Source organism: Phoca vitulina, unplaced genomic scaffold (genome assembly GCF_004348235.1).
Source record: "Phoca vitulina isolate PV1807 unplaced genomic scaffold, GSC_HSeal_1.0 scaffold33, whole genome shotgun sequence".
Taxonomy (NCBI): Eukaryota; Metazoa; Chordata; class Mammalia; order Carnivora; family Phocidae; genus Phoca; species Phoca vitulina.
Window position 1 is genome coordinate 20073399 of NW_022589736.1, and position 12661 is coordinate 20086059.

Here is a 12661-nt window from a genome sequence, read left to right on the forward strand (position 1 = left end):
AAATGAGTATATATTATAGGATTTTGAATAGAGGAGGAAAAAGATAAATTGCTGTGGAAGGTGGAAGAGTGGTCATTCTGGCACTGGTGCTGAGGGACATTTGGAACTGGGCCAAGATGGAACCAGAGGGAGAAGTTTTTCAGCATGAGGTGTGGAAAACACTGGCATCAGAATCCTGTCAGGTGCTTGTTAAAAATATGGATTCCTGGGCTTCACCCCATATCTAACAAGCTAGTCCTTGTACGGGGCTTCACACAAGGAGTAAGCAATTCTACACACCTCAGGTGATTCTGGAAGATTGAGCCCTATTAAAATATGACTGTTCTCAGTTCTGCATTTTAGAATCACCAAGGGAGATGATGAGGTATCCTAATGTTCAGCTGCGCTATTTGCACCAGTTACATCAACATCTCTGGGGGCGTCCGGGTAGCTCAGTGGGTTAAGAGTCCGACTCTTGATTTAGACTCAGGTCATGATCTCAGGGTTGTGAGATCGAGCCCTGTGTTGGGTTTCGTGCTCAGCGGGGAGTCTGCTGGAGATTCTCTCTCTCCCTCTGCCACCCATCCTGCACTCTCTCAAATAAATAAATCTTAAAAAAAAAAAATCCACGTCTCTGGAGATGAATTCTGGGACTTGGCGTTTTTTGTTTTGTTTTGATTTTTAATGTTCACTGGTGATTGGAACGTTCTACTAAGGTTGAAATCGACTGAGCCAGAAGTTCGTAGCGTTGAGTCAGCCATGATGTCATGATCATTTGCATAGGGTTATAGTGCTAGAAATGGTGAAGGGATGGTCATAAAAGGCATTTGGAGAATAATGGCTAAAGTAATTCTGCCTTCAGCCTATAAAATATTACTTGATGTAAATCTAGGATTTATTCACCTTTTAGAAACTTTAATGTTGCCTTTTTTTTTTTTTTTTTTTAGATTTTATTTATTTATTTGACAGAGACAGACACAGTGAGAGAGGGAACACAAGCAGTGGGAGTGAGAGAGGGAGAAGCAGGCTTCCTGCGGAGCATGGAGCCCGATGTGGGGCTCGATCCCAGAACCCTGGGATCATGACCTGAGCTGAAGGCAGACGCTTAACGACTGAGCCACCCAGGCGCCCCTAATGTTGCCTTTTAAAAACAATTAAAATGGTTACCCTTGGCAGGAGCAAAATATCAATGAGTGTTCTTAACTGTAGTTATTTTTGTCCTTAATTATTTTTTTTTGCTATTATTTAATGCCAATTTCAGTACCTGAACTCCAATGTAACTTTGAAAATGGAATTTGTAACTGGGAACAAGATACAGAAGATGACTTTGATTGGACCAGGAAGCAGGGTCCAACTTCAACACTTAATACAGGGCCAATGAAGGATAATACTTTGGGCACAGCTAAAGGACACTATCTCTACATAGAATCTTCGGAGCCACAGGTTTTCCAAAACAGAGCTACTTTACTCAGCCCTATCCTCAACGCCACCAATGCAGAGGGCTGTACCTTCCGTGTATATTACCACATGTTTGGAAAGCACATTTATAGGCTGGCCGTCTACCAGAGAATATGGAGTAACACAAGAGGACAGCTGTTGTGGCAGATATTTGGGAATCAAGGCAACAGATGGATAAGGAAACACCTCAATGTTTCCAGCAGGCAGCCTTTTCAGGTATGGGTAATGGATTTCATAATGTGTATTTAAAATGCATCAGACTGTCTAAGGAGTATGAAAGATTGCTATAGCCTTGAGTTAAAAGCAAGTAGAATTTGATCAAAGTTAGTTTGAAATACATTTATCATTCAGTTAAGGGTGTACCAAATCTTGTTAAGTTACTTTCCTCCTCGACTACCCCCAATAATGTGTGATTAAAATTTTAAAGGTGGACACATGGTATTGGCAACAGCTGCAGGTCCCCCTGACTTTAAGTCATTTTTCTACTGAAATAAAAAATCTGGAGGGAAAAAGAGTTCTGCACAATTTCTGGTATTCTGCCAAACGTTCAGATTCTAAGATCTGTTATTTCGAATATTTCATTTGACTTTTTCACATTGTATAGGTAAGCAACAGAAATTCGAGAAGAGTGCGTGCTTTGTTGGAGAATCACACAGCTTCCCTGGGGCCAAGCCAGAGGTTAGGCTAGCTAGGTCTCCTTACTCCTGGTGGAATATTCTTTACTGTGAGTCTGTGAAGTACTACTGTGAAGGAATTTTCCATCTATTATCTCTTTGATTCCCTCAGCAATTCCCTGAAGTGGGTAAGTCAGGATCCTTTTTGTCAGTTTTACAGAGAGGAAGGAAAAAAAAAAACTCAGAGAGGTGGTTATTTATATCTGGTCAAAGAGATGGTGAGCAGCAGAATGGGGACTTGGACTGGAAGCTGCATTTTCCAATTAATTCTTATTCATTCCCTTTCTAATATATCCTACAGCCTGTCACATGTAGGAGGGTTGAATATTTGTTCTTTTCCCCTTTGCTCAAATAGATCTACATACAGTATATGGGGAGAAACTTCTTACCTCTCCTGGCTAAACTTTTTTTTTTTTTTTTTGCTTTTTTACATGGACTGAATTTCTCTGTTACCCTAATTTTATTTTATTTTATTTTATTTTTTTGAAAGATTTTATTTATTCATTTGACAGAGACACAGCAAGAGAGGGAACACAAGTAGGGGGAGTGGGAGAGGGAGAAGCAGGCCCCCTGCTGAGGAGGGAGCCCGATGTGGGGCCCGATCCCAGCACCCCGGGATCACGACCAAGCCGAAGGCAGATGCCCAACAACTGAGCCACCCAGGCGCCCCTCTGTTACCCTAATTTTAAAGTACTGTCTCTATCTAATATCTTGAGTTAACCATTTTGTAGCCAGGAACTTAGCTCCAAGCCACCTGTTAGAGCCATCATAGATGTACATCATATATGACTCACTAGAGAACACACTGAAATTGATGCTTTGTCTAGGTAGACATAAGCTGAAATCATGAGAACTATTCTTCTATATGTAGAGAGTTATCTTGCTGTTCAGCTGTAAGGGTGAGGTGGGTGTAATCATAAGAAATGAATTGAAGGAAGGTTCTTTGACTTATATTTAATAATAGCTCATCCCCTTCAAATTAATTCTTAATATTTAATTGGGTGAATTGTAATTTGGGTCAAACTGGTATTCAGTGGATAAACTCTCCTTATGATATTTACTTAAGAACTGGTTGCCAGGAGAAAATCACCTTGGCGAGAGAGCTGCTTCACATTCAGATGAACACGGAACTAACCAAGGAATCCTTTAGTTATGAAACTGAAAGAGAGAAATTGGGGTTTGAAACCCATTTTGGGTTATACCTGGAGTGCTCTGTTTGATTTCATCCAGTGGTTCTTCTAGGCTTTTTATTTTTTTTTTCAATGACATTCAGGCATGAACAGGTGAAATCAGATTGTGCATGCTGTGTAGATTAATTATTCAAGATAGTAAAAATTGGGTCCAATTTAAGCAACCAGATATTTTTCTTCATTGAATAATGAGTATACATAGTTGTTGCAAGAGTAGCAATAACCAAGATTTTATTTAACTGTGATATTGTTGGTGAAATTACCTAGTATCAATCCAGCAGGTAACATGCTCATTAAATGTTTATTTAAAAGAAAAATTCAGGGATTTTTTAGGAGTTATGTATGTATGTATGTATGTATAGTTGACACACAATGTTACATTAGTTTCAGGTGTACAACATAGTGATTCAACAAGACTATACATTATGCTTTGCTCACCACAAGCGTAGCTACCATCTGTCCTGAAACACTGTTCTTACACCATCATTAGCTACATTCCTCATGCTGTGCGTTCATTCCTATGACTTAGCCATTCAATAACTAGAAGTCTGTATCGCCCACTCACCTTCAACCAATTTGCCCAACACTCCACCCTTCTCCCCTCTGGCAACCACCAGTTAGTGGTCTGTATTTATAGATCTCATTTTGCTTTTTGTTTGTTTATTCATTTTTAAAACTTCCAGCTAGTGGAATTATATGGTATTTATCTGATGTATTTCACTTAGCATAATACCCTCTAGGTTAATCCATGTTGTCTCAAATGGCACATCTCATCCTTTTTATGCCTATGTAATACTCCTGTGTGTGTGTGTGTCTGTGTGTGTGTGTATACATACCACTTCTTTTTTATCCATTTGTCTGTTGATGGACACTTAGTTTACTTCCGTATCTTGACTATTGTAAATAATGCTATAGTAAACATATGGGTGCATTTATCTTTTCAAATTAGAGTCTTTGTGTTTTTTGGGTAAATAATACTGGAATTATTGTGTCATATGATAGTTCTACTTTTAATTTTTTGAGCAACCTCCATACTGTTTTCCACAGTAGCTGTTCCAATCTGCATTCCCACCAACAGTGCAAGAGGGTTCCTTTTTCTCCACATCCTTGCTAAACTTCTTTATTTCTTGTGTTTTTGGTTTTAGCCATTTTGACAGGTATATAGTGATACCTCATGGTGGTTCTAATTTGTAGCTACCTGATAATTAGTGATGTTGAGCATCTTTTCATGTGTCTGTTGGCCAATATCCTTATATATTTTGGATATTAACCCCCAGTTGCATATATCATTTGTAAATATCTTCTCCCATTCAGTAGGTTGTCTTTTTGTTTTGTTGGTGCCCTTTGCTGTGCAAAAGCTTTTTATTTTGATGTAGTCCCAATAGTTTATTTTTGATTTTGTTTCCTTGCTTCAGGAGACATATCTAGAAAAAATAGTGCTGTGGCTGAGGTCTGGGAAGTTACTGCCTATACTCTGTTCTAGGATTTTTATGGTTTCATGTCTCACATTTAAGTCTTTAATCCATTTTGAGTTTGTGTGTGGTGTTAAAAAGTGGTCTAGTTTCATTCTTTTTCGTGTAACTGTCCAGTTTTCCCAGCACCATTTATTGAAGTGACTATCTTTTCTCTGTTGTGTATTCTTGCCTCCTTATTCATAGATTAATTGACCATATAATCATGTATTTATTTCTGAATTCTCTCTTTTATTCTGTTGATCTATGTGTCTATTCTTTGTGCCAGTACCATACTGTTTTGATTACTTCAGCTTTATAGTGTATCTTGACATCTGGAACTGTGATAACTCTAGCTTTGCTTTTCTTTCTCAAGATTGCTTTGGCTATTCAGAGTCTTTCATGGTTCCATACAAATTTCAGTATTACTTGTTCTAGTTCTGTGAAAAATGCCATTGCATTTTGATAGGGATTGCATTAAATCTATAGATTGCTTTGAGTAACATGGATATTTTAATAATATTTCTGCAGTCCATGAGCATGAAATATCTTTCTGTTTTTTGGTGTCATGCTCAGTTCCTTTTATCAGTGTTTTATAGTTTTCAGAGTATAGGCTTTTCACTTCTTACATATTTACTCCTTTTGGTGCAATTTTAAGTAGCGTTGTTTCCTAAATTTCTCTTTCTGCTACTTCATTTACAGTGTATAGAAACACTACCAACTTCTAGGTATTGATTTTGTTTTCTGCAACTTTACTGAATTCATTTATTGCTTCTAGTAGGATTTTCATATCATCTGCAAATAGGGAAAGTTTTACTTCTTATTTACCAATATGGATTCCTATCATTTATTTTTCTTGTCTGATTACTATAGCTAAGACTCCCAGTACTGTGTTGAATAAAACTGAGAGTAGACAGGGGTGCCTGGATGGCTCAGTTGGTTAAAGCATCTGACTGTTGATTTTAGCTCAGGTCATGATCTCAGGGTAGTGGGATCAAGCCCTGTGTCAGGCTCCGTGCTCAGCTGGGAGTCTGCTTGGGATTCTCTATCCTTCTCCCTGTGCACTTCTCCCCCCCCACCACATGCTCACTCTTTCTCTCTAAAATAAATAAATAAATAAATATGTAAAACAAAAACAACTGAGAGTGGACATTTTCTTGTTCTTGATCCTAGAGGAAAAACTCTCAGTTTTTCCCCATTGAGGATGATGTTAGCTGTGGGTTTTTTATATATGTCCTTAATTATGTTGAGGTATGTTCCCTCTGAACCCACTTTGTTGAGGGTTTCTATCATGAACAGATGTTGTAATTTGTGAAGTGCTTTTTCTGCATCTATTGAAATGATCATGATTTTTATTCTTTCTCTTTTTGATGTGATGATTCACATTGATGTGCAAATATTGAACCACACTCACATCCCAGGAATAAATTCCACTTAATTGTGGCAAATGATTTGTTTAATGTACTGTTGGATCTGGTTTGCTAACGTAGCTTAGGATATTTTCATGTGTGTTCATCAGAGATAGCAGCCTGTTGTTCTCTTTTTTGTTGTATCTTTATCTGGTTTAGCTTCATAGACTGAATTTGGAAGCATTACTTCCTCTTTTATTTTTTGAAATAGTTTGAGAAGTATAGGTATTAACTCTTATTTAACTGTTTGGTAGAATTCACCTGTGAAGCTATATGGTCCTAGACTTTTGTTTTTTGGGAGTTTTTTGATTATTGATTCAATTGCATTGCTGGTACTTGGTCTGTTCAAATTTACTATTTCTTCCTGAATCAGTTTTGGAAGATTATGTGTTTTCTAGAAATTTATGCATGTTTTCTATGTTGTCTATTTTGTTGGCATATAATTTTTATAATATTCTTTTTATAATTCTTTGTATTTCTGTGATGTCAGTTGTTTCTCCTCTTTCATATCTTGAGTCCCCCCCCCCCCTTTTTTTTTTTTTTTTTGTGAGTCTGGCTAAATGTTGGTGAATTTTGTTGATCTTTTCAAAGAACCAGCTTCTGATTTCATTGATCTGTTTAATTTTTATTGTTTTATTCCATTTACTTTTGCTCTAATCTTTACTGTTTACTTCATTCTACTGGTTTTGGTTTTTTTTTCTTCTTTTTCTAGCTCCTTTAGGTGTAAGGTTAGGTTGTTTATTTGAGATTTTTCTTGCTTCTTGAGGTAGGCCTATATTGCTATAAACTTCCCTGTTAGAACTGCTTTTGCTGCATCTGAAAGATTTTTGGACCATTGTATTTTCACTTTGTCTCCACGTATTTTTTAAAATTTTTTTCTTTGATTTCTTGGTGGACCCTTTAATTGTTTAATAAGGTGTTATTTAACTTACATCTGTGAGTGTATTCTCCAGATTTTTTCTTGCTGTTGATTTCTAGTTTCATAGCATTGTGGTCAGAATAGATGCATGGTATGACTTTAGTCTTTTTGAAATTTTTTATACTTGTTTTGTGGCCTAATATTTGATCTGTTCTGGAGAATATTCCATGTGCACTTCAAAAGAATGTATATTCCACTCTTTATATGTTCTGAATATATTTATTAGATCTGTCTTGTCCATGTGTCATTTAAAGCCAGTGTTTCCTTGTTGATTTTTGGTTTGGATTATCTGTCCATTGATGTAAGTTGGTTGTCAAAGTCCCTGACTATTACTGTATTACTATTGATTACTTTCTTTATGTTTGTTATTATGCTTTATGTATTTGGGTTCTCCCATGTTGGATGCATAAATATTTACAATTGTTCTATCTTCTTGTTGGTTTGTCCCCTTTATTTTGATATAGTGTCCTTCTTTGTCTCCTGTTACAGTCTTTGTTTAAAAGTCTGTTTTGTCTGATATAAGTATTGTTTCCCCAGCTTTCTTTCAATTCCATTGCATAATAAATACTCTTCCATCTCTTCACTTTCAGTCAGGATGTTTTGTTAGGTCTGAAATGAGTCTCTTGTAGGCAGAATATAGATTGGCTTTGCTTCTTTTTTTAACTATTCCATCACCCTATGTCTTTTGTTTGGGACATTTAGTGCATTTACATCGAAGTAATTATAGGTATGTATTTATTTTCATTTTTTTTTTACTTCTTTTATGGTTGTTTTGTGTTCTCTGTTCCTTTCTTCTCTTGCTCTTTTCTCTCAGCGTTTGCTAGCTTTCTTTAGTAATATATTTGGATTTCTTTCTCTTTATTGTTTGTATATCTATTACCAGTGTTAGATTTGTGGTCATCATTACATTTATATATAGCATATTATTCATATAGAGTTGAATGAATCATTAAGTTGATGGTCATTTAAATTTGGCCCATTCTAAAAGCACTAAATTTTTACTCCTTTCTCCACCACATTTTAGGTATATGTTGTCATACTTTATATCCTTTTATTTATTTTTTAATTTTTTTATTATTTCTTGAGAGAGGAAGAAGGGGGAGGGGCAGAGGGAGAGGAAGAGAGAGCATCTCAAACAGGCTCCTTGCTGAGCGCAGAGCCTGATGTGGGGCTCAGTCTCACAACCCTGAGATCATGACTTGAGATGAAATCAAGAGTGGACATTTAACTGACTGAGCCACGCAGGTGCCCCTTTCCTTTTAATTTTATGACTCCCTTGACTCATTTTTTATAGATTTGCTTAATTTTGCTACTTTTTTGCTTCCTAATTTTCTTATTCCTGCTTATGGTCTTTCCTTTCAGTCAAGGAGTCCCCTTTAACCTTTGTTCTATTGCTGGTTTATGCTGTGGGGGTCAGGGATGCACGGTGCCAGCAAGGTCCATGCAGGTCAGCTGCTGGAGCGGACCTTTAGCCCAGTGGAAAACTCATGCAGAGGCCAGGCCAGGATGGGGGCACGAGTCTGCAGAGAATCGTGGAGGTTGGGTATGCTGTCAAGAAGTGAGGTGGAGAGTGTTTGCGCTGCACTGGTTCCTGCAGGGGTCTATGTATCGGGACTGGGGGAAGGAAGTGGTATCCATCAGCTCTTTTGTTCTTGGAGCAGTATTCCAAAGATCCCTGCCCTTCCAGCACATCCTCTGAGAGTAGTAAATAAATCTCCCTCCCATATACCCCAGGTGCTTTTCAAACTGCTACTTCTATCCTGTATCTCAGTGGGACTGTTTGTTGTGCTGTCTCTTTAATGGCAGGGACTCAGCTTTCTCTTGCACTTTGGCTCTCCTAGAGCTAAATTTGCTGATTTTTAAAATTCCTGCTATTAAACCCCACTTACTGTAAGAACTCACAGAATTAGGCCCCTCTGGGTTTCAAAGCCAAATGTTAGGGGGATTTGTCTTTTCAGATGGGTCCCCCGGTGCCTGGGTGCCTGATGTGGGGTCTGCTTTTCTCCCCTTCTACGTCCTGGTGCTTCTCATTTCGCAGCCAATCCCACTGGTCAGTTTGGTTCATTGCTGCATTTCCATACTTTCTACCTTCTTTGATGTGGCCGCTTTCTCTACATTTAGCTGTAGAGAGTCTGTTCTGCGGGTTTTGGGGTCATTTTCTCATTTATTTTCTCTGATAAAAGTGTTATCTACGTGTGTCCATGGGATGAGGTGAGCCTGGGATCATCCTACTCTATTTACTTCCCTAGGTCAACAAAGGATTCTCTTATCTTTAACCTCTGACATTTTATTTTATTTATTTTATTTTGTTTATTTGTATTTTTCTGTGATTTTCATGTTTTATCCAACATATTTGTTTTCTTTTTATTATGTTCAGTTATCCAACATATAGTACATCATTAGTTTTTGATGTAGTGTTCAGTGATTCATTAGTTGCATATAACACCCAGTTCTCATCACCACACATGCCCTCCTTTTAATACCCATCACCCGGTTACCCCATACCCCACCACCTCCCTTCTGTAATCCTCAGTTTGGTTCCCAGAGTCCAGAGACTCTCATGGTTTGTCTCCCTCTCTGATTTCTTCCCATTCAGTTTTCCCTCCCTTCCCCTGTGGTATTCCACACTATTCCTTATGTCCCACATATGAGTGAAACCATATGGTAATTGTCTTTCTCTGCTTGACTTATTTCACTTAGCATAATACCCTCTAGTTCCATCCATGTCAATTCAAATGGTAGGTATTCATCCTTTCTGATGGCTGAGTAATATTCCATTGTATATATGAACCACATTTTCTTTATCCATTCGTCTGTTGGAGGGCATCTTGGCTCCTTCCACAGTTTGGATATTGTGGACATTGCTGCTATGAACATTGGGATGTATGTGCCCCTTCTTTTCACTACATCTGTATCTTTGGGATAAATACCTAGAAGTGCAATTGCTGGGTTGTAGAAGTAGTTCTATTTTTAACATCTTGAGGAACCTCCATACTGTTTTCCAGAGTGGCTGCACCAGCTTGCATTCCCACCAACAGTGTAAGAGGGTTCCTCTTTCTCCATATCCTCGCCAACATTTGTTGTTTCCTGTCTTGTTAATTTTAGCCATTCTAACTGGTGAAAGGTGTTATGTCATTGGGGTTTTGATTTGTATTTCCCTGATAGCTAATGATGATGAACATTTTTTCATGTGTCTTCTGCCCATTTCTTGACTGGATTATTTGGTTTTTTGGGTGTTGAGTTTGATAAGTTCTTTATAGATCTTGGATACTAGCCCTTTATCTGTAATATCATTTATAAATATCTTCTCCAATTCCGTGGGCTGCCTCTTAGTTTTGTTGACTGTTTCCTTTGCTGTGCAAAAGCTTTTTATCTTGATGAAGTCCCAAAAGTTCATTTCTGCTTTTGTTTCCCTTGCCTTTAGAGATGTGTCTTGAAAGAAATTGCTGTGGCCGATGTCAAAGAGGTTACTGCCTGTGTTCTCCTCTAGGATTTTGATGGATTCCTGTCTCACATTTAGGTCTTTCATCCATTTTGAGTTTGTCTTTATGTATGGTATAAGAGAATGAATGGTCGAGTTTCATTCTTCTGCATGTGGCTGTCCAATTTTCCCAGCACAATTTATTGAAGATACTGTATTTTTTCCATTGGATATTCTTTCCTAATTTGTCAAAGATTAGTTGACCATAGAGTTGAGGGTCCATTTCTGGGGTCTCTATTCTGTTCCACTGATCTATGAGTCTGTTTTTGTGCCCATACTATGCTGTCTTGATGATCACAGCTTTGTAATACAGCTTGAAGTCAGGCATTGTAATGCCCCCAACTTTGGTTTTCTTTTTCAACATTCCCCTCATGATTCGGGATCTTTTCTGGTTCCATACAAATTTTAGGATTGTTTGTTCCAGCTCTGTGAACAATGTCAATGGTATTTTGATAGGGATTGTATTGGAAGTATAGATTGCTCTGGGCAGCATAGACATTTTTACAATGTTTATTCTTCCAATCCATGAGTATGGAATGTTTTTCAATCTCTTTGTGTCTTCCTCAGTTTCTTTCATAAGTGTTCTATCGTTTCTAGAGTTTAGATCCTTTACCTCTTTGGTTAGGTTTATTCTGAGGTGTTCTATGGTTTTTGGTGCAATTATAAATGGAATTGATTCCTTAATTTCTCTTTCTTCAGTTACATTGTTAGTGTATAGAAATGCAACTGATTTCTGTGCATTGATTTTGTATACTGCCACATTGCTGAATTGCTGTATGAGTTCTAGTAATTTTGGGGTGGAATCTTCTGGGTTTTCCATATGAAGTATCATGTCATCTGCGAAGAGAGAGAGTTTGACTTCTTCTTTGCCAATTTGAATGCCTTTTATTTCTTTTTGTTGTCTGATTGCTGAGGCTAGGACTTCTAGTACTATGTTGAACAATAATGGTGAGAGTGGACATCCCTGTCATGTTCCTAACCTTAAGGGAAAAGTTCTCAGTTTTTCCCCATTGACAATGATATTCGCTGTGGGTTTTTCATAGATGGCTTTTATGATATTGAGGTATATTCCCTATACTTTGAAGAGTTGTAATCAGGAAAGGATGCTGTATTTTGTCAAATGATTTTTCTTCATCTTTTGGGAGGATCATATGGTTCTTGTTTCTTCTTTTATTAATGCACTCTATCACGATGATTGATTTCCGAATGTTGAACCACCCTTGCATCCCAGGAGTAAATTCCACCTGGTTGTGGTGAATAATCCTTTTAATGTACTTTTGGATCCTATTGGATAGGATCTTGTTGAGTATTTTGGTATCTATGTTTAACAGGGATATTGGTCTGTAATTCTCCTTTTTGATTGGGTCTTCATCTGGTTTTGGGATCAGGGTAATGCTGGCCTCAGAACGAGTTTGGAAGTTTTCCTTCTATTTCTGTTTTTTGAAACAGCTTCAGTAGAATAGGTATTATTTCTTCTTTAAAAGTTTGGTAGAATTCCTCTGGGAAGCCATCTGGCCCTGGACTCTTGTTTTTTTTGGGAGATTTTTGATTACTATTTCAATTTCCTTACTGGTTATTGGTCTGTTCAGATTATTTATTTCTTCCTGTCTCAGTCTTGGTAGTTTATAAGTTTCCAGGAATGCATCTATTTCTTCCAGATTGCTTAATTTGTTGGCATATAGTCGCTGGTAATAATTCCTAATTGTTTCTATTTCCTTGGTGTTAGTCATGATCTCTTCCCTTGCATTCATGGTTTTATTGATTTGGGTCCTTTCCCTTTTCTTTTGGATAAGTCTGGCCAGCAGTTTATCGATGTTAATTTTTTCAAAGAACCAGCTTCTAGTTTCATTGATCTGTTCCACTGTTTTTCTGGTTTCTATTTCATTGATTTCTGCTCTAATCTTTATTATTTCTCTTCTCCTGCTTGGTTTAGGCTGTATTTGCTATTCTTTCTCCAGGTCCTTTAGATTTAAAGTTAGCTTGTGCTTTTGGGATTTTTAAAATTTTTTTGAGAGAGGCTGGATGGCTATGTATTTCCCTCCTAGGACCACCTTTGCAGTATCCCATAGGTTTTGGATCAGTGTGTTTTCATTCTCATTT

General features: G+C 37.5%; 1 protein-coding gene across 1 annotated transcript in view; it reads left to right on the plus strand.

Annotated features, from left to right (window-relative positions):
* The window catches only part of MALRD1 (MAM and LDL receptor class A domain containing 1), an 803589-nt gene that overhangs the window by 183461 nt on the left and 607467 nt on the right, over positions 1–12661 (plus strand). Inside the window, exon 19 of the mRNA XM_032425534.1 lies at positions 1241–1653. Coding sequence (XP_032281425.1) covers positions 1241–1653 — 413 coding nt within the window. The remainder of the gene's footprint in view (positions 1–1240; positions 1654–12661) is intronic.